This window comes from Aythya ferina (genome assembly GCF_964211825.1).
Source record: "Aythya ferina genome assembly, chromosome: 20".
Taxonomy (NCBI): domain Eukaryota; kingdom Metazoa; phylum Chordata; class Aves; order Anseriformes; family Anatidae; genus Aythya; species Aythya ferina.
In genome coordinates this window covers 5,254,094-5,282,085 of record NC_140318.1, presented here as the reverse complement: position 1 = coordinate 5,282,085, position 27,992 = coordinate 5,254,094, and the positions used below count along the sequence as shown (strand labels likewise).

At 59.1% G+C, this 27,992-nt stretch overlaps 1 protein-coding gene across 2 annotated transcripts in view; it reads left to right on the top strand.

Annotated features, from left to right (window-relative positions):
• The first annotated feature begins 5,235 nt into the window (after window positions 1-5,235).
• RALGDS (ral guanine nucleotide dissociation stimulator) overlaps window positions 5,236-27,992 on the top strand; it is a 47,864-nt gene continuing 25,107 nt past the window's right edge. The window contains exon 1 of one of the 2 annotated variants that reach the window (XM_084494059.1): window positions 5,236-5,423. In XM_084494059.1, coding sequence (XP_084350185.1) covers window positions 5,406-5,423 — 18 coding nt within the window. In that variant the 5' untranslated portion in view covers window positions 5,236-5,405. Of the gene's footprint in view, window positions 5,424-15,836; window positions 16,016-27,992 lie in introns of those variants that run through there. The other variant, XM_084494057.1, reaches the window with a different exon arrangement.

Here is a 27,992-nt window from a genome sequence, read left to right as displayed (position 1 = left end):
CATGCAGGGTAATAAATTTTGATGTACCGTGGTTTAAACTCACAATGTTTGTCAGGATCAGGAAGAAACCTGCTCTCAGAGCAGGTTACACCTAATTAGTGTGCAGCAGGGTTTCTTGGGCCTTCTTAGCAGTGGGCCGGTGCCAGCCATTGCCAGTAAGAATCCTGGCCTGACAGGACAAATTGTGTGGATTCACGTAGCAGCCATCTTCCAAATTCCAGTCTGTGTTTTGGAGACCTGAATTTAGACAAAACTGGCACAGTTCAGACCCAGACTGAACTTCTTTGGGTTTGTTCCAATCACAGATGTGCTCTGAACCTTTTCCCTGGTTCGCATGTCTCTGGGGATTATGCAATCTTTTCCAACACAGAGAATCTGGTATGGGAGGTCTGTGTTCTTATCCGTTGCTTCAGTCCTTTCCAACTTTTCTAAGCTCTGTGAAATAAATTGGCTTGGAGTCGTTGGAGCCAACAGTAACAGCTGGTGCATTTCCAGCAAGCAGGGTGATTTCATTTCATAATGAAATGAGCTAGTTAAACCGTGGGTTCAGCCTAGAGCTGGAAGTAGGCTGGGGTTAACATTTCCTTTGCATGAATAAGATGAGAAGCCGAACCAGGTGGTTTGCAGCCTAAAAAGCCTGAGAGCTCACTCAGGTGGACAGGCGTGGGTGATGACCAAACACGGGGGAATGGCCACCAACAGCTGCATAACTGATTATCAGCTGAGGTCACGGCATGGAGGTTTGCGTGCTGCCTCCCCTGCCGCAGTGCATTGCCTGTAAATATCTCCCCTATTAGCCCCTAGGCATGCTACCGATGGGTGGTGCACGGCCGTGCTGTGGTCATTTAATGCGAGCAGGGAGCAGCCGAGAGGGGCAGAGCTGGGTGTTGCTGCCATGCTACACGGTGCAGGGAGGAGAAGCAGGGGTGAAAGGGTTAGGCTGGCTGTTTCTAAGGGAACAGTTTAAGAAAAGAAAAGAAAAAAAAAAAAAAGACTCATTTGGCAGAGAGAGAAAATGGGGAAGAGGTGCCTGACTGTACTTGCCTCTCTTCACATGAGAAAGTTGTTGTGTGGCAGTGCATCATGTATTGAAAGCTTTAGGGCCCCACCATTGATTGCAGATGACTGAACTACCAGTTTCAGCCCTATGTGAGCAGGCGGAGAATGGCCCATGTCGCTGCAGGCATTTCCTCTTGCAGGAGGCTCATTAGAAAACCTTTCACAGTGCTCATAATAGGGATAAGGTACACAAAGCACCTCTAGTCCCTAGAGGCAGCCTGGTCTGTTGCTTCACGCTTTCTCCATCAGAGGGTCTGCCCTGCCTTGTTTTCTGGGTGCTGTGGTGCTGGAGGAGACACCCCACCAACATAACCAACACAGAAGGGATTCTGCTGCGAAGATGTCAGTGTTTGTAACCACGGAACCTTATCCAGGCCAAAAGGGTGAAGAAAGATCCTTATCCTAAGCTTTCCAAAAATCCTGCCAAACCCAGGATTAATACTGAATATTTTCTGATTGTAAAACAATAGTGTCCAAGGCCCATGACTGAAACTAGGGTTTCATTATGCCAGTTACTATATATATGTGTATGGATTCTTTTTCAAGCCAGAAGGAACTGTCTGGTCCGATCTCCTGCACAGGCCAGGCCAGATAATTTTATCTCCTGATGTCAATATCAAGCTTACGATATGTAGCTGAGCTGTGCTAGATCTCTTAGAAAAGCATTCAGACCCAATAAAACCTTCAAGTGATACAGAAACCACAAATCCGTAGATCAGCTGTGCCGATGGTTAATTCCTCCTGTGCCTTAATTCTGTTCTAAATTGGTCTGTGTTTTCAGCCACTGAACTTCCTTCTGCCATGCTGGATGATTCGGATTCCTGTACAGATATTCATAGTCTAAACCAAATCCACCATGAGAGGAAATTCCCCAGCACAAAAAAAATGTGCGATAGAGGCTGTTTAATGGAGTAAGTGTTCTGAAAAGTCTTTAGTGAAAAGCTTGGTCTCCTGCTCTGCTTCCTATCCGTCCTTTTGGCTGGATTTAACACCCAGACCTTCCCCCTGTTGCTGGCAGAGCAGTGGACTCATCTGTGCAGTGCCAAACACGTTCATCTTCTTGGCAGGCCTGCAGCTTCTCCCCTGGGGAAGGTCTTCTGTCGCATGACACAGTTCTGCTCGACAGGGCTGCGATTTGGAGCGCTACCTAGAGAGTGCCTCTGTCCCCGGGGAGCAGAAGAATGTGACAGCAGGAACACGCTCCCCAGTGCAGCGTGGGGGATGCTTCCTGAATCAGCTCATGTCCTCCTCTAATTAATGAAAATCTGGACTTCTGTCATCATCTCCTGCTGATTAATCCCCTTCCCCCAGCACCGGCAGCAAGCTTTCCTTCTCTCAGTTGGGTTGTGCAGCCTGAGACCTGTGACACATGCAGGGATCTGAGCTCTGGTCCGAGTTTCCCACCAACCTCCGCTGCTCTGTGGGGAAACTGAGGCACGCAGGAGCAACGAGCAGACTGGTGCTGGGGGGGGGGGATCTGCCTGCACTCACCGCAGGGGACAATGCCACCCCACACATCCCCATGCCAGAATTTGGACTTAGGGAAACACAGCCCGTATTGCACGGAAATGAATCGGCACGTGTAAATAAATCACCAGCTGATTTATGCTGCCCAGGAACCTGGTCATGCTTTCAAGGTACTTCTGACTCAGGCCCTGTTTGTCTGTAACCAAGTCTCCCATCAGAAGCTCGTTGCTTTCCCCAGGGCCCCTTGTTCCGTCGGTCCCTTTCTGTTTGGCTGGAACAGACTCATCATTCATTGTCCATCTAATTTAGGAACCCATCTGACAGGCTTTTTCTTTCCTTGCCCTAGCCGATGACTTGCATGGTGCATTCATCATCCACAAGGGAAAAACTGCTCTGGGGGGGGGGGCAAGAAACAGAAGCTTCCAGAAAACAATCCGAGGTGGGGTCAGACATCTTGCTCTCCTCCCTAGCAGAACAAGAATCATTTGCACTTAGACTTGGGTTTTCTTTCCTTGTCCCACAGGTGGTGTCACCTGGCAGCGCTGAGCAGAAATGCCCACTTTGATTGGCAGTCAAAAAAGGACAGATCTGGGCAAACCTCCTCTGGCTGGGGAACAGGGACGGAGATGATCTTTGGCAGGCAGGGACGAGGAAGGCAGAGAACAGCAGGCACATCCCCTGCACAAAACCAGCAGAAAAACAGCAGATGCACCCAGCGAGCTTAATGCAGCAACAGCAGCACGGCGGTGGAAAGGAGCTGGAAGGCTGCAAGCTCTGCGACAGTGCCTGGTTTTACTCTGCTACCCCGTGTTTTACCTGTTCTGCTCGTGGCTTTTCCAGGAAGGTACTGTCTGTCCCTTGTCCGTGTCCACACAGGGTCCCTCATTAGTGAGTGAGACACCAAGCGAGGTTCCTTCCCTGCGAGGATTTGCTCTGACCTCCCGGGGTAGTTCCAGGCACCGGGGTTGTTATTTTCTCACTCGTATTCCCCTTGCTCTGCTCCACCTCACTGCCCCAGTGATTCCCCGTGGGATCCCCAGCACGCAGAGAGCAACGGCTGCCCTGCAGGCGGAGTGACAGGGACAGTGACGGGCACCCTCGGGGACAGCAGAAACCGGAGCAGAATCTGTGAGTGGGTTGTACCCTGCTCACGTTAAATCCCCAGCCCTGCGGTTCTGATCCACACTGCCACATAATTTAGGAAAACATCACTAGCAAAATTCATCGGAGTGACTTTTAAAGGTCTGCCTACCCACCCAGCTCCCTCCTTTATCTACATGCAAGCGTGCTGCTGTACTCGCTTGACTTTTCTCGGCTATATTTAGATGAAGCATAGATCCACCAAATGTTGCTGTTTCAAGTAAAGCTGGTATATAGCCATACGAGTAGAAAGGCAGTTCGGACCAGAAATCTCTGCGTGTCTGCCCACCTTGTCCCTTCGCTGAACCTTGGGCCAACGTAGAGTAAGCCAGATGAGTACAAATGACTTTCTAAAAGGGCTTTTTTTTTTTTTTTTTTTTTTTTTTTTTTTTTGTGAGTTTTGCCTGCAGCAAATTACAGTTATAGGCCTTTTGAAATATGCATTTTCCCCTCTGTTCGGCGCTGACACTGTTACTATAATTAGAGTGATGTTGCTCTGTAGCAGCATCTAGTGCCAGGGAGAGGGCCCTCGCAGCACCTTCTCCTTTCCTGGCCGCGCTCCTGGCCCAGAGGCCGGCTCTGCTGGCACGAACCCACAGAGGAGCGAGGCAGCAATGGGCTGTGCCGTGTCCCCAGCCCCTGCCGTGCCCCTGGCAGTGCTGCTGCCCCCTGTTTGGTGGCTCCAGGGGGCTCCTGGAGGTGGTGGCACCCAGCGGGTCCCCAGGAGGGGGTGGCCGGCTCTGCGTCCCCAAGCCAGGAGCGACGCCTGGCCCCGTGTCACCTCCGTGTGCGCTTGGCCGTGGCGAGTGGCGCAGCTTCCACCGCCGCTGCTTCTCCTGACATCACCCGGCCGTGCCACATGTCATCGGCCTCATAAATACAAACCACGAGCACTGGAGCCTCTCGAACGCAGCGCTCTGTTTCCAGGGCAACTCCGCTCAGCCTCGCCGGCTCACCAGCTCACGCTCCAGCACCCCGGCTGCGCATGGAGCTTTCCAGCACCTTTTTCCTTGGGTTCCTCCGGGCCCCATTTCAGGCGCTGGGCCGAGCAGAGACGCAGCAGCCGGGGGTGGCTGTCGGTTGTGCTCCGGCCTGGTGGTCCCAGCAGGGTGCTGGGGGGGGGGGAACAGGGCTGGGAAGAGCCTGGCAGCGGGTTGCACCGAGTGCCCCCTTCCCTGCCCTACAGATCTCCTATTTATAATCTCACAGCAGCGCTGCCCCAACCCTACAACCCTCTCCTCGCTCCCCGCAGAGCCCCCAAACCCCCTTGCAGCAACCCCCACCCTAAAAAAAATCTGGGCTCCCCGGGGGAGGAGAGGACACAAGCGGGGCTCCTTTGGGGGTCCCCCTTCCCGTGCGCTCCGCGGGGCGCAGCTCCACGCTGCGCGCCCCGCTGCTTTGGGGCCGCGGGGGCGCGCCCAGCCGGTCCCTTTGCGCGCTGCCGGGCGGAGCCGAGCTCGGCCCCCGCCCCCCCATTCCCCCCCCTCCCCTATCCCCGTTCCCCGCGCCCGCCCCCGCGCTGCGCGCTCCCGGCGACGGCGGCTCCCGGGGCGGGGGGAGCCCCCATGGCCGGCGCGGCGCGGCCCCGGCCGCCGGGCAGCTCGGGGGGGCGCTGAGCCCCCGGCCCCAAGGAGCCCCCCAAGGTGGGGGGGGGGGACCCCCGGCCCCGAGGGGTCCCGCAGCGGGGGCCGGCGGCTTTTCCAGCGCGGCTCCGCGGAGGCTATGGTGTGCGGGGCACGATGATGATCGACAGCCAGGTGAGCGGCGCGCTGCGCTCCTTTAGGGTTTTTTTACCCCCCTTTCTAGGGGGTCTGTCCCCTTCTGAGCTCTGCTGGAGGGGGGTTTGGGGTGAGACGGAGCGCGGGGGGGCTGCAGGTGCAGGTGACTGCCCCGGTGGCAGCCCTCCGGCACCCCACGGAGGAGCAGCAGCAGCCTGGGGGGGTCCCTCCTGGTTTCTCCTGTTCTGGGGGAGCCTGGAGGATGGGAGTGAAAGGCAGCCCGGCTGGGACGGGTCCGGCTGCTGGAGCGATGTTATGGGGTGCTGAGGGATGTTATGGGGTGCTGTGGGGTGCTGCAGGCTGTGCCCACCAGCCGGGGCTGCTGCTCTCTCTGGCAGGTGGCACCAGGAGGACCCTTGACCCTGCCCAGAGCATTTATGGGATTAAACGAAGCTAAATTGGGCCCGGAGGGGCACAAGGTCTGTGCTCACAACCCCTCCTGGTGCTTTTGGGGCAGGGGAGGATGAAGCAAAGGAGGAATATTTGGGGGTCTTGACAGAATGCGGCTCTTTGGTCCCGCTGCTTCTCTGACTTTATGCTGCCTGGTGCCCTTCTCACGTCCCGAGCTCCCCAGCTCTGGTGAGGAATGGGGTCGGTGCCCGCGGGGGCGGTGGGGAGGAGGTGGGCACCGGCAGCCCTGGAGTGGGGAAGGAGAAGGCTGATGCTGCGATGGGGAAGTGGTTGGGATCTGTTTTTTGACTGGAAAAATGTGCGTAGCAAGCGGGTCTGTTTGGTCTGGGCCTTGTCTGCATTGACCCAGCACTGGGGACAAAAAATGAACCAGGGCTGTTGGGGGGCAGCGTGTGAGGCAGGGGCTGGCACCGGCACGTGTAGTGCACCTCTGGCAAAGGGGGCTGGCAGCCCAAATACCGGGGTTTGCATCCTGACCCTGCCGGGGGTCAAGAACAAGAGCGCTGTCACCGTGGCTGTGGGCTGGAGGGGGTAATTCTGCTGCGAGAGCCAGAAAATTACAGGTGTAAAGTCATCTAGAAAGAGACGTGGATAGCTCAGTCCCCTGCTCGTGCTGCAGAAGGCAGGCAGCATTCCTACAGAGCGCATTGCACGAAGCCTGGGCTTCAGCCTTCCCTTCGCTGTTGGTATTTACCCCGTTCTACATCGGGGGAAACTGAGGCACACGGAGGTTTTATCCCCAGCCTTAAATCCTATAAGGAGGGGGTGGAAAGGTGTGGGGCACAGCTGAGCTGTCCTGGCTCCCATTGCATGCCCTGCTCGAGGAGGACGAGCCCTTTTGCTGCGGAAGGGGTGCAGATCACCCAAGCCCCGTCCTTTTTATGACTACCGGTGAGGAGGAATTTCCAGCTGCGGCCGCACCCCGGAGCTCCTCTGGCTGCACAGCCGCATTGCTCGGGCCTCGTAAACGTTTCTCTGCCGGGTTGCCAAGGGAAAGACCCACACAAACAGCGGGGAAAAGTCGCTGCTGCAAAGTAAATAAGCTGAGCAAACAGGGAGGGGTTTCCGCCTCTGCTCTAATTGCTGCAGGTGCGCTCAGGGCGTCGTGACGCGGGAAAGCAAAGGTTGGTGTGCAGGGGGGAATTTCAGCCTTTAACGCCAAAACCCGCACGTGAGCGGGGTCAGAAGGTGGCTGCCATCCTGGGCCAGGCTCCTGGAGCTGCAGGCTTGTCCCTGCGCTCCCTCGCTGCCTGCTTGGGTTGGGGAAGGGAGCAGGCGGCACATGAGTGGGGCTGGGGCTGGCCGAGCCTCTGTGGGACGCGGAGCCTGAGCGCAGGGAGCGGAGCTGGGGCTGAACTGGCTTCGGTGCCGCCCTCGTTCATCTGACCCGAGGCCTGGCAGGGAGCTGTGCACAGCCACGTTTGACAGCCAGGAGCTCGCCGACGGCCGTGCTTTGCTGCGGGCAGGAGGGCGAGCTGGCAACTGGTGACAGCGAGCGGGGGTCCTGCTGGCAGCGGGGTCCGGGGGGTTGCAGGAGGGGAGATGCTGAGTTCCTCCGCAGTGGAGATCCATGGCTCCATCTGGAGCTCCCACTCACGTGTGTGTGTTTGTGCCTGCAGACAGGGCCGGGTAGCATGAGCGGGGTGTGCAGCAACTGCTGCAGGCTCCAGCAGAACCCCCTGGGCTGGGATGCTCCAGGGCCTGATCCTACACCCTGCAGCTCGGTGCAGTTTGTCGTCTTTGGGGTCAGTTCGCTTTGCAAGGGCTGTTCACGTGAGCGGGGGGGGGGGGGGTTCAGGACTGTTTATTCCAGGCTTATTTTGGGATTCTGTTTCTCAGTTTCTTGCGGTGTTTTTGCCGTGCCACCCCCTGTACGCTGCCTGCCTGCTGCCCCTGGGGAAGCAGGGGTCCTGAGCTTGCCTGGGGATTTCAAAGCAACCTGCCCTATCCATCAGGGCCGGCTTCGCTTGATACCTTCCCATTGCTATAGCAACGTGCGCCTCGCGGAGGATGCCAGCACGCTTTCCAGGCAGCAGCCGCAGAGAAACTGCTTCACCTGCCCCCAAACTGCAACCACTCAGGAGCAGGGGGGGCTGACTGATACCAGCCTGCAGCTGCTGGGGCCAGAGGCACAGAGAAGCTGATGCCAGCTCGCTTAGGCTGACCCTGCTCTTCCCACCCCTCCCAAATCTCCCTGGGACAGCAGGATAACAAAGCAGGGGCAGGAGGGCACGGTACCCAGTGCCAGGATTTGGAGTTTCTCTCCAGAGGAGCTCAGGATGGTGCCAGCGAGCTCCCCAGGCCGGCTGGGTGTTGGGGGCTGTTTGGGTTTTACCCTCCTGGCTGCCAGGTGAGCCTCACCTGCAGCACCCTAATGGGATGAGGGGGTTGTTTGCCTGCTTCCCCCAAGTGACCTCGCTCCCTGCTCCATCTCCTGGCACATTTCTCACCGAATGGGCTCAGGGACACCGTGGTCTTCTCCCCCATCCCTCTGTCCTTTGCTTTTCCACGCAAACCAGAGGCTGTCCCCTGCCACGCAGCTGTGGGTGGCCATCGGGGTGGCTTTGGGGCTGCCTTCCCCATTCTGAGGTGGCTGCTGCTGCTGGGGGCTGGCTGGGGACGCGTTTTGGGGGCCCTGTGCGTGCCCTGAGCGGGGCCGGGCAGGAGAGCGGTGCTGTGCAGCAGATGGCACTCTTGTTTTCCCTATGAATTATTGGCTTGGGTTTTGCCTTCGTCAGTGCTGGGAAGGGTCAGCGGTGACAAAGAGGGGGCAGAGCTGCTCAGGAGCTCGGGGTTTGCACCTCGCTCACAGAGGGGGGTGTGGAGAACATGAGGCAGCTCCATCCACCGAGACCCAAAGGCCGACCCAAAGCACCCGGGACCTGCCGTGAGACCTCGGCGAGGCCACGTCAGTCACTGTCCCTCCCCCCTGAGAAATGAAAGCCCTGATCCAGAGCTCCCTTTTGTGCCTGTTCCCACTGCCAGCAGCCAAACTGTTTCCCTGTTCCCCAGCGTTTCCTTGTGCCCAGCGCCGTGTCCTCCCCGTCAGGGGGCCGGCAGAGGTGCCGAGCTACATGAATTTCCATGGCTTTTTGGCTCCCAGGCCACCCCAGCGTGCCTGGGGCTCCCTGCGGGTTGCCGGATATTTGTTTTTCTTACCAATTTTTATTTTTTTCCCCCCCCTTGCATTGTCATTTTTGGCCGTGGGTCAAAGGCAACACTTGTAGATGGGAGCTGACGTCAAAGGCAGCCTGGCGGTGGCATGTCAGGGGCCTGCAGGCCTCCAGGACAGGGCTCCTGCTCCCCTGGGGCTGCAAGCTCACCCCCTGGGAAATCGGGCTGTAGGCGAGCACCACAGCTCGGAGAATTAGGGATGTCCCCGTGTAGGTTTTGTAGGATGTCCGGTGCTTGGGACACAAACCCTGTGGGAAGCAGACCCCACAGAGGCCTCGGCCTCCTGGCTCCGCACGCAGCTCGGGGCCCTTTGAAGCCTCCCCCCGGCCCCGCTGCCTCCATCCCACAGCGGATTTCCCCCCGCCTGCTTCCTGCCCGTCCCAACTCTTCACCTCTGGCATGAAAAAAAGCCTGGGTGGGTGTGTGGGGGGGACACGGCTGGTCCCAGGGAGGGGTGGCTGAGGTATGGGGCCGAGCTCAGCCTGTGCCGGGGTGTCCTTTCCTTCCCCAGGAGCCCCACGTTGGCTGCCTCGTGCCTGGCCGGCCACGGGGAGCACGAGTCCGTTCCTCCTCCTCCTCCTCCGGGTGCTGGTGGTTGTTTGAGGGCCCTGTTTTGCTTGGCAGAGGATGAAAGTCCCCGCGGGCTCCAGCCCTCCCTTCGGCATTTCCATGGTGACAGGCGGGCGCTTCTGTGCTGTCCCCGGGGCACCGCAGCGATGCTGCATCTCCGTGTGGTGGGTCTGGAGCCCCCCAGCACGGGGACATCGGGCATGGGAGCCCCAGGGCTCGTGGGGGGACAGGTTATCCTGTGCCCCATGGGGTAAGCACTGAAACAGGGAAGGGTTTTGTTTAGGGTGCCTGTGACACGGACGGGGACGCCTGCAGCCTCGTGTCCCCCAGCAAAGAGCCCGTCCTGCGCCTCTGCGTTAAAACCTGTGCTGGGAAATATTAGGGCAGTGCTGTGGGGATAATGGGAGAGAAGGGGCAGGGAGAGGGCTGATAAATACCCCCGCTGCCTGGGGAAGGTGTGTTTCTGCTGGGGGGGAAGACATTTTTCTCCCTGCTGCTGCAGCCCAGACCTTCTTGGGGGTGAGTGCTGCAGAAGTCTTGGTTGTGCCATCAGGAGGGGAGCTGGACCTGGGGGGCTTTCGTTTGGATGAGGCATCAGGCAGGCATCTGCATCTCCTGCTGCCCCAAAACCCACCCCTGTGAATGGCTGCCCATTAATGGGCTCGCAGGGGCTCCTTTCTTGTCACTGAAATGCAGCAATAGTGCAATATTGTGGGGCCAGGCCCTGCGCTCTGTGTGCCTGAGCACCATTTTCCTACCTGAGACCTCCCAGCTCCTTTGTAGGAGCCGGTGATGTGCAGCCAGAGCTTGTGGGGTGAACCCAGGAGGCCTTCATGGGGACCAGCCCTGCACCCATGGGTGCCACAGCCCCAATTCTGGGGGCCTCACCCAGCACCCATGGAGCCGGGCGCTGCGCCGGGTGGCTCTGGGTGCTTATACAACTCCCCTTCGTGCTGCTCCCACTGCTGCTTGAAAGGGTGTTTAGTTAATAGGATTATAAAGCTTTCCTGTCGTTAGGCAACGGAAATCAATGGAGGGCCTCCAGGGCTGAGCCTCATCCGATTTGCAGCGCGGTCGCTCGATGGCGGTGACGGGTGTGGGGCAGGAGGGGGACGTGCCACCTCCTGTGCCGTGCCCTGCTCCCGGAGGATGCTCCTGGCTGTCAGCACCAGCCAGGTTTTGTCCTGCTGCAGGGGTTTGGGGAGCTGGGCTCTGCCTGCAGCCGGTGCTTCGGGGAAGGGTCTCCGCGCCCTCTGCCCCACCGACCCTGACAGCGTTTGGGTTTGGTCCCCTGCCGTGTCCTTGTTCACCTGCAAGGGGAGCAAACTGTGCACCGGTGTCCAGGCTGAAACACCCCTCCTGCTGTGAGCCAGGGCTAAGGAGAGGTCCATGAAGGCTGTCGGCTCCTGCATGGCTGAGGAAGCAGTGCCAGACCCCTCGCCTTGCTGCTGGGAGGCTGGGCAGCACCTGAACCGGAGCCCTGAAGAAAACCTCCAGGAAAATCAACCTGCTCCAGGAACCCACCCCTGCAACAAGTGTTCCCATCCCCTTGGCTAGCACAGGCTGGTGAGGAGGGGACTGCACGTGGCGGAGGCTTCTTCCAAGCCCCTTGGCCATAAAGCAAAGAGGGAGGACTGGGAGAGCCTTGGCTTTGTGCCTGGGGCTGGAAACCTCTGAGCTGCTCCAGTTGTGTCTGTTATCTCCGAGCCCGTTCCCTGCCTGACAGGCGATACGGGGCAGCGATGTGGCTCCACAGATAACCTCCTGGCTTTACACATCGTTTAAAGAGCGCCCGGGGAGCTGCAGGCTCAGCAGCACGGTGGGCTGCAGGGCTGGGGGACAGGACCCCCATCCCCTGGGGCGTGTTTGAGCTTTGGTTGGTGACTCAGGGGATGCAGCATCCCCGGCGAGTGCTCCAGGCGCCGTGCAGCACGTCCCCGTGCCCCGTTTGCCCGCAGATCTCGATGGCTGTGGACATATTCCCGCAGAGATGCCCCAGCCTTGCTGCCAGCCCTCGGCAGCCGGCTGCTGCTCCAGCCTGGCTGCCAGGTGGAATAAACCCTCGCCGGGAAAGGATAATTGGTGACAGCAGGGGCTGTCGCGGCTTGCCTGTGCCCTCAGCCCTCCGTGCCCCGCGGCACCGTGCTGTTGTGCAGTAGGGATGCTGCTGACAGTGAGGAGCTCCTGGTCGGGCTGGGTTGCCCAGTGAGGGACCAGGCGAGCCCTGCTGTGCGCCGTGTGCTGCCCACCCCCATCGCAACGAGGTGGGTGGTGTGATGGGTGGGTGTTTGGGGAGATGCTGGGGGTTTTCCTTAGGTTTGGAGCTGCGGTGTGCACGTGGCAGCTCGTGGCACCTCTGCAGCCCCCAGCTTCCAGACCCGCCATCTGAGCCCAGCATGAGGAGGTGGATGCCCCTACACGAACGCAATCATCCCGGCTATTTGTGCCCAAAGCACGTACAGGCTGTGTGCCGGGGATTTCCCTCCCCGAGAGCTGCACCCAGGCACCCTCCTGGAGCGCCTCTGCCTGCCCTGCGCCCAGCCACCTGCACCCGGGGGCTGCGGCGTGGGTGCCCCCATCCTGGGCTCCATCCCCGAGGGGAGATCGTGATGGAAACCCCATCCCAGCGTTACCATAGCAGCCTCCAGCAGCTCCCTCCGTGACAGCTCGGTATTAGCAGCTCCCGTGGGACCCATTCCGACAGGATAAAGCGCTCTCGGCACGGGACGCGGCAGCTGGAGCGCGAGCGGCAGAGCCCGGTTGTGCTCCTGATGCAGGGAAACGGCCTCGGAAGCAGAAAGGGGGCTTGTGGGCACCTCCTGGCCCTTTTCTAGGGGGAAAGTGGTCCTTGGCCTCGTTGGCATCCCCCCCTTGATCCTCACATCCCCCCCTTGGTCCTCGCATCCCCGCGCGTTGCTGCAGTGACCGTCTCCATGGTGACTGGTTCCGAGCGGCCGCATCCAGGCACCGCGGTGGGGGGCGATGGGGACGCGTCCCCGTCCCCTCCCCGTGGGACCTGGAGGCTCCTGGGGTGCCTTCCCACCCCCGGGGGAGTTTGGACATGGAAATCCCTCAAGTGACAAACGTGTGGAGGAATCCCAAGGAAACTAATTGCATCCCCCCCTCAACGCTTGCTGGCTTTCGCTTTGCGGTGGTAATTGCTGCTCCACACCCATTAAACGGCCAGCTCGTGCCTCACATGGGCTCGATTGAGGGTTAATTTTGCATACGTGTCCCTTCTGGGGAGCTCAGGCATTTATTCAGGCTGGGGCCGCTGTCAGGAGCGGAACTTGGAGGGTGCAAGGGCGGCTCCTTGAAGCAAATGCCTAAAACCGAGGGTGCGGTTAAAAATGAGTGGGGTTTGTTCTCTTAACTCGCTTGGGACAAGGCGGGTTTGGAGTGGGGTTATACACCACGAGCTGCCCTTGGTTTTCGCTGGGGACTTGGTGTCCTGTCTGCTCAGGTCCCTTGGAAGCCCTGTGGGACACCCACCCATGGGACACCCACCTACAGGACACCCACCCACACGTCCGAGCCTGCTCTGCCCCTCGAGATGTGCCCGTGGGCTTCCCGTAACCGCCCGGTTTCTGCAGAGGGATGCCACCGGGCTGGGATTTCTGTGCTTTCGAAAGCAGGTTTCCTCTTCCTATTACCGATCGGTATCGAAGGGGAAGAGCGGCTGGGATTTTCCACTCGCTTTCCCCTTCTCGTGCTGCTCCGTTTCTCCTTTGCCTTTCTGTCGCCCTTACCCAGTGAAAATAAACCCGTGGGCTTTGCATCATTTCCCCGAAGCCGGGCGTTCTCCTGCACCCGCGGGGCCCTGCGCTGGTTGGGCTCGGGGACAATTCGTGGAGTCGCAATTTCCTTGGCAAAACAAACCTGACATTGTTCCTGCCATGGGATTCCTTTCGTTTCGTGGAAGCCTTTGATGCTCGACTCCATAAAGCGCCAGGGTCAGCCTTCCTCGGACGGGGGCTTCGTCCTCAGGAGCGAGTCGCTCGGTGGTAGGAGCGGCTGATGGGCTGGGAGAGGTCGGGCGCTGCTTTTGGAGCAGTCTGAGTGCCTGCACTGTGTGCTGGGCACTGAAACCCTCCTGTGCACGAGTTTGTCCCCAAAACCTGCATCCACCTACAGGGTGACTCAGTCGCGGTCCATCCCGATGAGCCCAAATGATGCGTTTTGGGTAGCAGAGGCTGTGAGGGACGGATGCGCGGCCCCAGCCTGGAGCTGGTTTCTCTGGGGCAGCAGCAGAGCAGCCGGGAGCAGGCTGCAGCTGGTGGAGGTGTCACCATTTCTCTGTTCCTGCCGAGGCTCTTACTGGAAAAGGGCATTTTCCCAGTTAGAGCAGCGAAGCAGCGAGGTCCCGTTCCTGCTGAATGTGCAGGAAACAACAAAACCCCAATGCAAAATGAAACGGGGAAGCACCAGGGGCTGGGATGGAGCTGCTGCCCGATGCAGGGGTGAGGGGAGCCAGGGGAAAGTTTCTCCTCCAGCCCTCCCCACTCCGTGGGCTCCGTCCCGTGCTGGGGATCTGTTACCCCATCGGGATGGGCACGGGGCTTTGGGGCTGCTGCTGACAGAGGGTTTGGGATCGTAGCTCACCCAGGGTGGAGGTGGAGTGGGACAGGGCTGTCGTTCACAAGCCTGTGTGGGATCGTCCTGTCCGGGCTGGTTTGGTGCTGGGGGAACTTTTCCCGTCCGCTTCTGCTGCAGACGTCCCGGTGGCGAGCGCTTCTCGGGATGGTGCTGCAGTCGCTCAGCCCCATCAGAAGGTGCAATCCCAGCCAGCCAAGCCCAGTTTGTTACTGGAAGGTTGTTACTGGAAAGCCCTGCTCTGCTGAGCTGTCGTGGGGCGGCGAGGAACCCGCGCAGGGGCTCGGTGCAGCTCTGAGTCACCTTTCCTGGGAGCTGGGCTGCGGGCGCTGCCCGTGCCTGGGGCAGGTTGTGTGGCTGGTGATGGCAGCAATGAGGCACCGGGACATAGCGAGACGGTGACTCCGTGCCGGGGTGTTCCCTGGGCTGTGGCACTGCCTTGGCACTACGAAAAGGGCCGGGCAGTTCCCATAATATCACCAGGCTGGGAGATGACCCCGGAGATGGTGCCTGCCCCGTGCAGAGTGGGGCTCAGCTGGATTCCCCAGTGCAGCCCCAAAACCCATAGCCCTGCTGCGGGCTTTGGGAAAGCAGGGACTGGGCTGCACCATCCCGTGCCTCTGCCCTGTGTGCAGCAAGGGGAACCCCAAATCGGGGCCTGCTGCTGCCTCCATTCGCGTTGTCTGTGCCCCTGGTGCGAGTGTCAGTGCCTCTCTCACACCCCATGAAGGGATTGGTGCAAATACTGCAGGAAGGTGTAGGAAGATGCTCTTTGTACCTAAAACACCCCAGTGTGCCGCTCTGCCCCCAGCTGACTCCTTTTTGGAGCTGTGGGCTCCCTGGGGTGCAGAAGGCAGCAGGATCTGTGCTCGCCTGGGCGAAACTTCCCACGCAGGACTGACCCCAAATCTCCAGTGCCCGCTGCCTTTGTTCGGTGCCGCGCTGCATTTCCAGTGCCATCGGGCTCCCAGCCTCTCTCTGGGTGTGAATTATTTCAGCCTCGCTGTGGTCCTGGGAGTGCAGGAAGGTGTTGATCTGAACCTGCCTCCGACAATGGGAAGCGGGGATGGAAGAGGAGAAGGCAAGAAAAGGGGAGGCTCCCGCCCGGATCAGGCATGCTCCCTGCCTCACACCCTCTCATCCTTCCAGCTCTGCCTGTTTGCCTGCCACAACAGCCGGAGGGAAAAACTGTAGCCTCTGCGGACCCAGCCTGATCGCAGGCAGGAATCCACGGCAGGCAGGACCTGTTGTGTCTCGGGGACAATGCGCGGGATCCGCGAGTGCCGCGCATGCAGATGAGGCTTGCAGCGAGGTGGGAGCCGGCACCGGCATCGCCGGGAGAGCAAGCAAGGAGCGGCTGGCGAGGCAGCGTGCCGAGGCATGCTCCCAAAGGGCTGCTGCTCCCAAAGGGCTGCTCCTCCGGCCACGGGAGCATCGCCCGCTGCACACACGCACACGCACACGGGCGCGCTCGCTCACACACGCGCGCACACAGCCTCGCGGTGCGGCTCCTGGCAGCCCTTTGATTTGCGAGGAAGGAAATAAGGGCGCTCGGAGCAGCAGCAGCAGCGGCGGCGGCGGCGGAGGCTGTTGGCAAGATGCGCTGAGAAAAATCGAGCAGGGAGAGATCTCCGGTCTGCTTCCCTGCCTGGCCTGGAGCCCCTCCTGCAAGAGGAGCGGCGGCAGAGAGAGAGAGGAGAATGAGCAGCCCCTCCGCGCCTGGGAAGATGGAGGCGAAACCTTTGTTCAACGTGCAGAAGGCTCTGGTGCAGCCCGTGCAGATGTGCATGTTGGATATCCCCCTGAGCGTGCAGGATGACGATGTAAGTGGCAGGCGAGGCGGCCGCCAGCCCCCGCGGGGGCTCCGGGGCCGGGGTGGGCGTGCAGGGGGCAGAGAGGAGCCGTGACCCCACCCCGGCACTTGGCCGGGGCTGGTGGACTTGTGGCAAAGTTGAAGGTGCCAAGAAGGTGGCACCGCCTCCCGGCGCAGCCTTTTCCTCCCCAAGAGCTGCGTTTGGAGCCAGCCTGCGCCTTGTCTCTTGCAAAATCCAAGATGAAAGGAGGAGTCGGGGAGGCAGGGGAAGCTCCCCGCTGGGTGGGAGACTCGCGGTGGCGCTCGGTGCAGGAGGGCAGGTTTCTTGCGGGTGTCCTGGCTGGGGACGGCTTGGAGGTGGTGGCAGAGCTCGGGGCTGCCCTGTCTGATCCCGCTGGCAGCGTGGGCACCGCTCCTGCCCACTCGGCTGCAGCAAAGGGCAGGGCTTGGATGCACAAAGTGGCGCTGGCTGCAGCACCAGGGCAGATTTCCCAAAGCGTGGCTCGCGGTGCCCATCATCACCTTAACTCTGCCCCTCGCAGGAACGCACCGGGAACCCGATTGTGCAGGAGAGAGCCCTGCCCCAAAGCTGCTGGGGACCCCAACGTAGGGGCAGTGCTTCCCCCAGCTCGTGGTGGGTGAGCAGGCGGCATCCCAGCTCCGCGAGGGTTTGGGATGCGCTCCAGGTGCCGCCAGCATTCGGGGCAGAGCTGCCTCTGCCTGGGGAGCAGGGGAAGCCCCCGCTCTCGCTGTGTGTGCTCAGCGTTCGTCCTCACCGCAGGGGCCTTAAATCTGCATTTTTTTCCTGGTGGAGAGCAGTTAGGGTATGGTGGTGAACGTTACCTTCTCTTCTGCATCACCTGCGTGCTTAAAGGGAGAAAATGACACCGAGAGGAGCCCTCGGAGGAGGGAGGGCTCCCCTGTGGGCACCGTGCCGGATCCTGGCAGGGGTGGGCAGCCCCAGCCCAGCCCAGCTCCTCTGCAGGGATGGGCTTGCAGGGAGCTCCTATATTTAGAAACACCCCAGGGGGTTTTGCCAGCACCGTGGGTGCCGCTGTGCTAATGAGGATACCTGTGACGGTCACTGCAGAGCCAGCAGGGCGTGCCGGGGCTGGGAACGCGCCCCGAAAGCGTGGCAGGGAGGGAAGGAGGGAGGCGAAGGCAGCCTGCAGGGTGCTGGAGCGCGGGAGGAAGGCGCTGACCTCGCAGCTGGGTGCTTTATTCTCATCGAGCTTGATTTGTCAGCAGCTCACAGCTCGCCGTAGCCATACCTGAGGCTGGGTTTCCCCGCGGTGTGCTGTGGGATCCTCAGGATTCACCAGCGCTGGAGATCGGTGCCCGCCCGGGCAGTGGCTGGGATGGGGCGTGGGGATGCCCTGCCCTGGGTTGCTCAAAATGAGCTCCGTTTGCTGATTGTATCCGTGGTTTCATTGCAGAATGGAAAAAATAATAATAATTAAGGGGGTTGTGCCCCGTCGGAGGGATTTTTTTCTGCTTGGTGTCCCCAGCCCTCTGTCACCGCCGGGGCGTTTCCTCCGTTGTGCAGGATGGAAGGGGATGGAAACCCCAACCGCTGGGAGCACGTTCTCCAGCATCCCCATTTCCACTCGACCTGGGGCTCCGCCTGAGTGCCTCGTGTGTTTGCGTGAAGGAAACCGGGGCTGCTCGCTGCCTTCCCTTCTCCCAGAAAGCGGGGGCGAGGCGGCTGCACCCCCGCAGCGCCGGCACCTCTCCGTGCTTGGAGCCCCCGCAGCGGGGAAGCCCCGGGTGAGGAGCGATGAGGAAAGTCCTCGCTGGCAGCCAAGGAGCTCCCCCAGCCACAGGGATCGGTGCTTCGTGCCTGCCCAGGGCTGTCCCCACGCTGTCACCTCTCCGGGTGGCACCTCCCGCTCTGCTTCAGCACCTGCAGGCTCGCGGATTGCCTTTCCCCTTGGAGGTGGTGCAGGGAATTTGGGAGAAGATCAGGGACTGTTACGTGGGGACTTCAGATGCATGCATTTGAGCAGAGCTCTAATAAGTGGACGGGGTCCAGGGGCCGCACTAACGAGTGGCCGAACGCCACCCAGCAGCACTGACCCCAACCTGCTGCGAGCGAGGGAGCACCTGGGCAGGTCCACAGGAGGCAGGGATGGGAGCACAGAAAACAAATCTGCATCACGGGCAGGGAGCCAGAGCAGCATCCCAGCTGTGTCACCGTGCCCCGCTGCTCTTCGGGGTGCCCCCTGCCTCTCCCCACTTGTTTGCCCTTTGCAGCTAAAGGAGGGAGGAAGGGACGTGGGCACCCCGTGGCCACATCCAGGGGCTGGCACCGGGGCAGAGGTGGCTCTTGTTTCCGTCCCCTCGCTGGCTGTCGCTGGGGCTGCCAGTCCCTCCCTTTCAAAACCCACCCGAGCGGTTGCAAAATTTCTCAGGGCGCTTCTCGTGCTACGATGGGGAGGGATTTCCAAACCTTGGCTAATAAAAGAGTAACGGTTTCTATCTCTGGGAAATGGGGAAATCAACGAGCGGGCTGTCACGAGCCATGTAACGGCTTTTGGGGCACCTCGGCCCTTCCCTCGTAGGGTGGAGCTGCTTTGTCGGCTTCCTTGGCAATATCTGGGGACAGGGACAACGGTGCCACTGCCTGGGCACATCCCAGGGGGTCCATTCCATGCCCTGGGCTTTGGGAAGCTGTCGGGGGAAGGAACCAGCACCCTGCTCAGCCCCCCCTTGTCCTTGCTCCCTGGTGACGCCCTCGTGAGCGCAGCAGGTTTGACTTCAAAGCAGTTAGCAAATATTTTCCACTCCAGTGGGCTAATTAGTTAAATTACATTTCGCATGCTAATTTATTCGTCTAATATTATTTTTTTTTCCCAATGTACTGATGTGCAGGAGGAGATAAAAGCTTGGTTTGACCTTAGAGCCAGGCCCGGAGGAGCTGGAGATGGGAGCGAGCGGTCGGTCCCAGGTTTGCCGTAGCCCAGGTTTATTCCCTGCTGCGCTCAGGGATCTCGTTCGCTTGGGCTTTTCGTCTTTTAGCTGACTGCAGCCCAGGTACCTTGGGTGTAATGGCATCTCCTGGCACGTAGAAGAAAAACAACTTGGAGATCAGCACTAATGAGTTACTGATTTCCAGCTCCATTCCTCAGGAGCACGGAGCGCTGATAGATGGCAGGGGATGAATCCTGCCCGGGGCTGCCCTGGGGGCTCAGTCTGCTCCTCCACGACCTGCCCTGTGCCAGGGCTGATGGAGCTGGTTGTACAGGGGCTGGAAACCAGCCTTCCTCACCACGCTTGGGAGGATGAGTGCCTCTGGAAGGGAGGCAGACGCTCTCCCCATCCTGAGCCACCAAGGCTCAGCTCCCTCCCATGGATGCAGCGGGTGTTTCGGGGTGATGGGGTGAGCTGGTGAGTGTGGGGACGCACGGTGTGCAAACCTTTTGTCCTGCTGGTGAACCCTTGCTGGTGACCGAGCCCTGCCCAGAGACTCAGCACCCACACCCCCCTGCAGCATCCTTCCCTGGGGTGGCTTTGCCCACCGGGGGTCGGGTGGGCTTCCACCCGTGGGGACGAGGAGCTGGAGCCTGCAGGGGTCACGGGTCGGTCCCAGGCGCAGGGGTGAAGCAGTCGCTGAAAACAGCCCTGCAATGAATCAAACGCTTTGTCGTGTTTATATCAAAGGCTGCTTCTTTTCCACTGCCTGTGCATGGTAGATGTTATCAGGAGGGAGGAGCTGAAAATGAGCGCTGGGACTGTTTCCTGACCACAATTACAGACAAAAACAACAAATCCCTCCATCCTCTGTCTTTTGGCCAAACTCTCCTTTCCCCTCGGGTGAATCATCACTTGGCATTTTAGAGGAAAACTGCAAAACTACGGAAAAAGTCACCCCGGCTGAGTGCTCATCCGCGAGAGCAGAATTCCAGGAGAGCGCTGTAAAATCCCAGGACTTGTGGGAAGCAGCAGAACCCCCCCCACTGCATCCCTGCCTCCCTGGGGGCTGGGTTTCACCCCCCTGGCAAGGTTGCCCCATGGGTTCAGAGCATGGAAGTGTTTTTGAGGCGACACGGGTGTGCTTCTTGCTCGTGGTGCCTGTGCAAGTGGCCATCCTGGGAGCTTTGGGGGCAGTTGTGGTTCCCAAATCCAGCTGCTGGAGGGGCTGGTTGGTGTGCCGGGCTGAGCTTTCACCCTGGGCTATAGGGACGGGGGAGAGGGTCACCGATGGCTGCTGCTGCGTTTGGTTCCTGGGTGCTAACGCTGCTGGAGGCTTCACCTCCACGTTCCTGCGAGCTCCTCGACCGAATCCACGAGGGGAGTGGAGCCGTGGGCGTGCTGGGCTGGTGCCACTTTAATAAGCAGTCAGCAGGACCGCAGTGATGCAGCCGGGCAGACGAGGGTTGCCAAACCAAAATGAGAGCCCAGACCTCTGGAGCCTCGAGCAGAGGCTGCCCCAGTGCCCGGGACTCGTCCTGCCCGGCCTCTCATCATCGCAGCCCCAGCCGGTGGCCTGGGGGAGCCCCACGTGCAGACTGGGGGTTACTGGTGGGATCAAAGCAATGCTAATGCTCCCTGTGCTGCAAGTGCAGGAGGAGCTGATGCTTCCAGTCGCTGTCGGACTGATCTGCGGTCAGCGTTTTTATAAGAGATTGGCTGGGTCTGTGCGTGCCCGTAGCTGCGGAGTAGAAATTGCAAAGAAAAATTGGTAAAATACCTCGTGCTGCATCCTCTGCTGGTACAAGTCAAGGCAAAACCACTGGTTTGGGTGGCGTTACCCCTAAATGTCACTGGGAATGTGATCTAATGTCCAGAGAGATGTCCTGGAGCGTTCCCCTATCGCTGTGCTCTTCCTCCTCCCCATCGTTTAGCCCCAGTTGCTGCCCAAAATCTGGGGGCAGTGTAAGAGCTTGCCCCTTGCAGCTTTTCCTCTAGACTTGTGCTTCCTAGAGGCGTGGGCTCAGCCTCCTGTGCTCTCTCAGGTGAGATGGGCTCTCTTCTCCCCGTTTTCTCTCTCCCTGCTCTCATTTCCCATCCCGATGACACCACGAGGGCCGTCGAGCTTGGTGGAGCGCCTCACACAGCTCCCAGCGTCCGCGTGCTTCTGGCGGTCACTGGCTCCGTCCCAGCACCCTGGCTGCAGCTGCCTCCTGGCAGCTGGGTGGCACGAGGTCCCTCTGGGACAGCACGTTGTCCCCTGTCCCTTCACCCCGGGGCTCGGAGCAGGGCTGTGGGCACAGCTGCCGTGACACCGTGCCGTGAGCGTGCCAGCGCCACTCCGCTGAGCCACATCGGGTTCAGGGGCTGGTTTGGGGCTGTGGGAAGGAGCCTTGCAGAGCCCACCTGCGGCTTGGCAGGGGCACAGGGGTGCTTCTTGCTGACACCAGCTCCTCTCTCACAGCGCTCGGTGTCCCTGAAACATTTTGGTATTGCAGCGAGGGTCGGCTCCGTCCCACCCCAAGGAGATGGCTCGTGGGGGATGCCGCCTGGCAGGGCAGCGGTTCCCTCTGACCAGGCTGCAACATGCAGGCGGGCTGGTGGCTCACTTTGGGCAGAACTCGTGATATTTGGTGTTTTTAACTCCTGGGGCCGTGTGTGTGGGGCACGCAGGCTGTCTGCTGCTGCGGGGAGCTGCAGTCCACGGCCGAGGCTTTCAGGTGTCCCCTCGATGCCGGGGCTGGCCGAGAGCAGCATCCCCGGTGCTCGCCTTCCCCTGTGCCTACACGGTGAGGAACTTTCTCTCTCTTAAAGTGAAGACCCAAAGTTATGAACCACAAAGGCTGTTAATATCTGCAGGCTGACTTGCTGATTTTACTGGCGTCCTCTGCTGTGCAGCCTCGTGCAGGCGTCTCCTCATCCCAGCTCCTTGCTTCCCTCCCAGCTCCTGCTGGTTTGGGGTGCCCTGGCTCTGGGGGCATCCTGCGAGCTGGCAATCCCTGACCTGCTCCTGTTGACAGCTCCTGAGGGCAGCGGGCAGGATCAGGCCCTTGGCTAGGGCACATCGAGGAGCTGTTTGAGGTGAGCTATGCAATGGGCTCGTAGCGTCTGGCCGTGGCCGTGATGCTGGCAACAGGGCAGCAAATGCAGAGCAACACCCCCAGTGATGCTGGGGCACTGCTCGCTTTCAGTCTGCTGGGAAATAGCATCCAAAAAAAAAAAACTAAAAATAACCCCTTCTACTTTTCCTTTTCTTCTCCCTTTAGGCTTCTGTGTGCCTTGGTCTGAGAGACTGTTTCCTTTTTGTCTTTCATCAGAGCAACCCCCTCTCCCCCCAGCCCTTCTATTTCCCATCCTGGAAACCGAGCACAAACCAAGAACTGTGAACAGAGAGGTCAGAGGGGAAATGTGATTTTTAGCAGCAGCCTCCGGGCTGACTGACCCCAGCAGCCGGGGGCACCTCTGGGGCCACAGGGATGGGAGGATGGAGCCCCCCCAGGGTCTGGCAGCTCGGGGAGCTCCTGCTCGGGTGGGTTCCTCCTGCCTGGGCAGCCCCCAAGCTGCTGGAGCTGGGAAACAGGGATTAATCCCTGCCCGCCTGCTGGGTGCGAGTGAGAGGGATCAAAAGAAACTGTGAAAATCCCGGATTTCCCTTCCCGTTTGGCAGAGGGAAGCGGGAGTCGGCTGGGCTGTGGGGCACAGCTCCACCATTTCCCACTGCACGGGGCTCGACGCCCTGCACCCGTGGGCCTCCATCCCTGGATGTTTTGGGGTCAGCACAAGGCTGCATCCTGGCAGCCGACCCCATCCGAGACCTCCGACAAACCGCAAATTCCAGGGGCCCCCTTGCCACGAGGCTGCTCCAGAAAAGAGCTTTGCAAGTGGATGTGGATGTCGGGAAGGGAAAGGAAGGCTCCGAAGGGAAGGGAGGCTCCGAAGGGAAGCTCCACGGGGCTCTGGCTTTGGCAGGGAGGTGCCTCGGCACACGCCAGCCCGGTGATGTACCTGCGTGCTGCCACGTTGCACGGCTGCGTGTCATGGAAACCCTGACACAGCCCCGCAGCAGCGTGTCGCAAACAGCAACGGGGTAATTAACCGTCAATACGTAATGATCTTGGCTGCTGAGATGAAAAAAAATCAACACGCGGGCTGCTCGGCAGTGGGTTAATCAGCCCAACCCGTTGGGGCCGTGAGAGCTGATGGAGGGAGATGCTCGTGGGGGTAGGATGCAGCCGGGTGCTGCGATGTCTTGCCAAAAGTCCCGCCAAAGCTGGATCAGACCCACCTAAAAACACCCGGGTCACATTTCCCAACCTTCTTCCCTGCAACAAGGGGGTGGAAAACTCTTTTTTCCTCCCGAAATGAGGTTAACGGCGAGCTGCTGTCTGCCTGTCTGTGGCCTCCCGCCCCGGGTGACTTCTCAACCTGCTGGCCCGCTTCATGCAAATCTGGCGGAGGGCTCGCAGATCATTAGATCTATGCAAAAACGATGAGAGGAGGTAGCTGAGTGGAGGAAAGGAATCTTGTAAATGCCCCCGAAACAGCTGTAGCGTGAGCTCGTGTATTATTAGACACCAGAAAATCCACGTGGGAGACGCCGCTTACAAACGCTGTAACCACAAAAACATTTTCAGTCTCGGTTCGTACATTTTTAGGCACCGAGGGCGGCCTCGAGACACAAAACCGTAGGAAATGAGACCCGAGCAGTTCCAGCGCTCGCAGGATGACCTTGTTATTTTAATGAAAACCGAAATTCTTCGGCGCTCGCTGCGATCCCTGGAGCCAAGACTCCGAGGAAGAAGAGCATAAATCACGACCTGGAGGGCCAGCAGTGCCGTGGCCGGACCCGGTGCTGTGCTGTGACTCAGCGCTGCTGCTGTTTGTGCCACCGAAACCGAGAGATGAAGCTGGCCCCGTGCCCCCGGCGGATGGCATTGCTGGGAAGAGCGCTGCTCCACCGCGCCAGGCAAGCCCGACAAAAAGCGCCGTGCTGGCCGTCGGGGGGACGCGCCGGAATAACTTCCCCCTGCTGAAACAATGCAGAGAGGAAACCTTTTCAAGTGGCTCTTACCAAGGGGAAAACGATTTGGCTTTTTTAAACATCCTCTGAGGGTCTGACAATACCTGGGAAGGGCGAAAGACACTTGCAATTCTTCATTGACTTTTCAGCCATGTGGCCGTGTGTCTCATCGGGGCGAGACCCGGCTCGGGCTCTGGACAGTCAGATTTTCCCTTTCCAGCTCTTGCCAGGCTCCTTCCCTGCCTCTCGTGGGGACACCAGAAAGTGTTAAAGTGGGATACTTCCATCTCCACTCGCTGCGCTCTGCCCCGACCAAGGGGATTTGGCCCGGGTGCTGTCGGTGTCAGCGAGCACCTGGATGCTCTCCTGTCCCGTGGCCCTGCCCCGCTCCTGGCCCTGGCTTCTCACCACCAGCCACGCTGTCACCACGCTCTGCGGCTGCCTCCAGGCTTCTCCCCTCGCTCCAAACCAAGCCAGCTTCCCTGCGGCTTGCACCGCGGCTTCCCGACGTGCCCGGGTTTTGATGTATGCTTTCCCTGACGCTTGTGCGGCTGGAGGAGGTGCAGGGCCATTGTTGGAACATCCTTTTCCATATCCCCGGTTAAAGGGCTCTGTTCCTGTTTAGCTGGATTTCTTTGTTTCAAGTAACCTCAGATATTTACTTGTGGCATTAGCGCTCTGCGTGCGGTGCACCTTGCTGCTGCTTCGCGTATTTCCAGGATCTGGCATTTCAATCTGTTCCACCTCACTCCTATTTTGGGCTAACTTTGCGTTAAACCCAGGCTGCTCTGAGTCCGTTTGGCCTTTGCTGCCTGTAGTTCTGCTCAGCGTGGCTCTGCAGCCTGCGTGGGTCCCACGTTTAGCTCTGGACACAGACCTGCACGATGCATCAGCTCCGTGCGCTGCTCCCCTGCCTTTGTGCTCCTCTCTTGGGCCTCTTAGCAGCTCCACGGCCCCGTTCCCTCCCCTACGTGTGCCCAGACATGTTTCAGCACCGGGGGATGCTCACGGTGCTGGAAAATGTGCCAGGGTAAGGAGCTGGCGATGAGCAAGGTTTCTTTGTTATCCGTCGGGATTTCTCTGTTGGTCCGCTGCCAGGTCCTCGTGTTTCCGAGAGGCTCCTTTTACGAGATTCAGCTGAACGTGTCAGTTCGGCTCCTTACCGGCACTGGAAAAATGTGCTCGCTGCCCTTGAAGGTACCTTGAAAGGTGAGCAGAGCCCGAGCCCTGCTCTGTGTCAGTCCAGGCACCCCACCTGGCCGTGGGGAGCCCTTTTTGCCATCCGGGTGATTTGTAGGGAGCTGCAGCAGGCTGGAAGGGGGCATGGGGGAGAAGGAAACACTCAATAATGCCCAGGGAATCCCGTTATGGGTTGAGTTCCCTTTGGGAAGCAGCACAGCAGGGACCCTGCAAGGCCCAGGGGTGCTTTGCCAACTCCTTGCCCCATGTCAGCAACCAACAGCTCTGTATTTCTGGCACACGTTATGAAATCTCACCGCGCCGTCTTATTTTCCTGGTGGATGAGAGGGCCCGTTTTGATTTTGGAAAGGAAATTATCATATCTTCAGGGGTTACACCCATTCCTGTCTTTCCCTGCCAATTCCTGTGGCTTCGTAACCTTTCTCTTTCCTACCAGTGGTTTGCCTTTTCGCTGCTATCCAGCGGAGGAGTGCAAGCAAGGGTGAAAGCTGCAGTAATTCAGAGCACCTGGGAGCCCCAAGCTGGCCGTATGCTGATTGCTAAGCAACACAGAAAAATGTTTTTCCTGTTTTTCTTTTGGTTACGAGCACCTTAGGTGGTATTTGTTAAAAGAGCTGACTGAAACATTCCGGCAGAAAGGTGATAGGGAGATAAAAGCCGCCTTTCAAGACAAATGGCTCAAGAAAGACGTCTCCCTGTCTGCGGTGTGTCCGGCTGCAGCAGCCCCGTGCCCGCTGACCTCGGCTCTGGGAGCCCAAAGTTCAACTGAAGGGGAGAGGCAGCAGCTCCTGCTTGACATGGGGCTGCCTGGTGCTAAAAGCTCCTGGGGATCCAGTGATCCTCCCCAAAAAACCAACCAGCCCTGGGCAAGCTGCTGTGGTTGTTTCACTGCATCCCCCTGCTGCTGGCCGCCCTGCGAAGCGCCGTGAGGTCTCTTGGTGCTGTTCCCAAGATGGAGCTTGTTGTCTTTGGCCTTCTGGGTGGGTTTCAATGTTAGCAGTCGTGTTTTGCCTCTTTTTTTTTTTTTTTTTCTGGGTATTTTCTTTTCGCCGTACGTGGCTGCGTGACTTCTTGTGGCAACGTCCCCATGCGCCTTTCCCCAGAAGTGTCCACACGAGGTGTGCTGTGGTCAGTTGTTTCGCAGAAAGTGGCTTTGATTTCCCCGTGCGCCCCGTGCCGGCCTTGTTCTGCCGAATTCTAGAGGTCAGCAGGTCTGAAAACCCGAGGCTTACGTTATCACCTGCTGCCCTAAGGCAAGACGCTCAAATATTATGGCAAAGCGGTTGGTGTGAGCGTTAGGATGGAGTGGAAATATTCCTGCAAGCTCGTTAGTTTTCCAGGCTGGTGGCATAATTACGCTGCCACCGCCGAGCTTCAGGCTCCGCAGGAGGCTCCGCAGGAGGTGCTGCGGCCCAGCTGCACGCGGGGGCTGCAGGAAAGCAAGCCCAGCAGAGCGGGATGGAGAGGTTCAGCCTTCCCCTGCCAGCACAAAGAGCTCGTGTGGAGGGAAAGGGCCCAAGAAATACCCCAAACCTGGGTCTGAACAGCTGGGCTGAGGGATTCCTAAAACACCCTGGCCAGCGGTGTCTGGCTCGCCCCTAAAATCTGGTTAAAAACTGGCATGGATCGTGATCACGAGTGAGAACTGGGGCTGTGAGAGATGGGGCTGGGTGGGATCCATCAGTCCCCAAATAAATTCTGGGAGCTGCTGCTCTAACCTCACATTGGCGTGCAGGGGATACTGAGAGCACTGATACCACTGCCCCGTCTTGCAGAAGCTGTGAGGTTTTTTCCCCAGAGGAGAAGAGGAAGTGGTGCTGGTTCTTTGTTTTATAAGAAACGCTCATAATAATAATAGTAATTTTCCAGTAGAAGCCTGGGCCTTGGAGAGGTGGGGGCAGTGGAAGTGAAAGTTTCCAATGAAAATCTGAACACCCAGAAAGTTTTGGTTCAGGACTCAAAGCAAGCGGTAACAGACAGCCCCACTTCCAGTTAATAATTCTTTTCTATCGACAGCGCTTTGCCTCCCAAGTGCCTTACAAACAGGGACGCAAAGGGCTTCCCCAGCCCCTACGGCACGAGGAGGGTATGGAGTGCTGCGGGGACTGACCCGATGTGTTTTGTTGAGCTGGTGCCAGCCACGATAATGTGACGACTCCCATTCCCAAACTTTGTGTTCCCAGACTCCTGACTGATGGGGAAGAGCCCCGATGATGTGGAGTACGGGAACAGGGTCAGCACGAGTCGTGTCCCGCAGGAAGCGTGCTGCGTTGGAGCAGTGGAAGAAAGTGAAGGAGGGCAGCCGTCGGCAGGGCTGGGGGAGCTGGGGGATGCTCAGGGGCTGTGGGATGAGCTCAGGGCTCAAATGTGCTGGGGAGACAACTCAGGGTGTGTGCTGAGCCCTGGTATTGAGAGAGAAGCCAAGGTCTGAGCCTGCAGGTGCTGCCCCAAAGCTGTTGGGAACTGGCGTAGCGTTTGCAGAAGCCCCTGGTTGTTACCCGTTCCGCATCGTTAGCCGCGTGGGGAAGCCTGAAGGCTGGAGGCTGTGGCAGATGAGGGCAGGTTTGTGATTTGGAAGTGCAAGGGTTTGTGTTTATTCAGTCAAAAGCTCATTGCAGGGTGATGGAAAGAAACCGAGTGAGGGATTTCCCGCAGCACCCGGTTCCTGCACCCGTCTCTGCTCCTGCGCCTGCTGAAGTCGTCGGGACATTTACGGCTGACGTCAATGCAAAGTGCTCGGTGTGTTGTGAAAAGCTTTTGCTGAGTTTGCCAAATGTAAAATGATTATTTTTTTTTTTTTAATGAGTCACTCAATCGCCGATGGTTTCCTTAAATGCCCTGCTCCAAGAGTCACCCA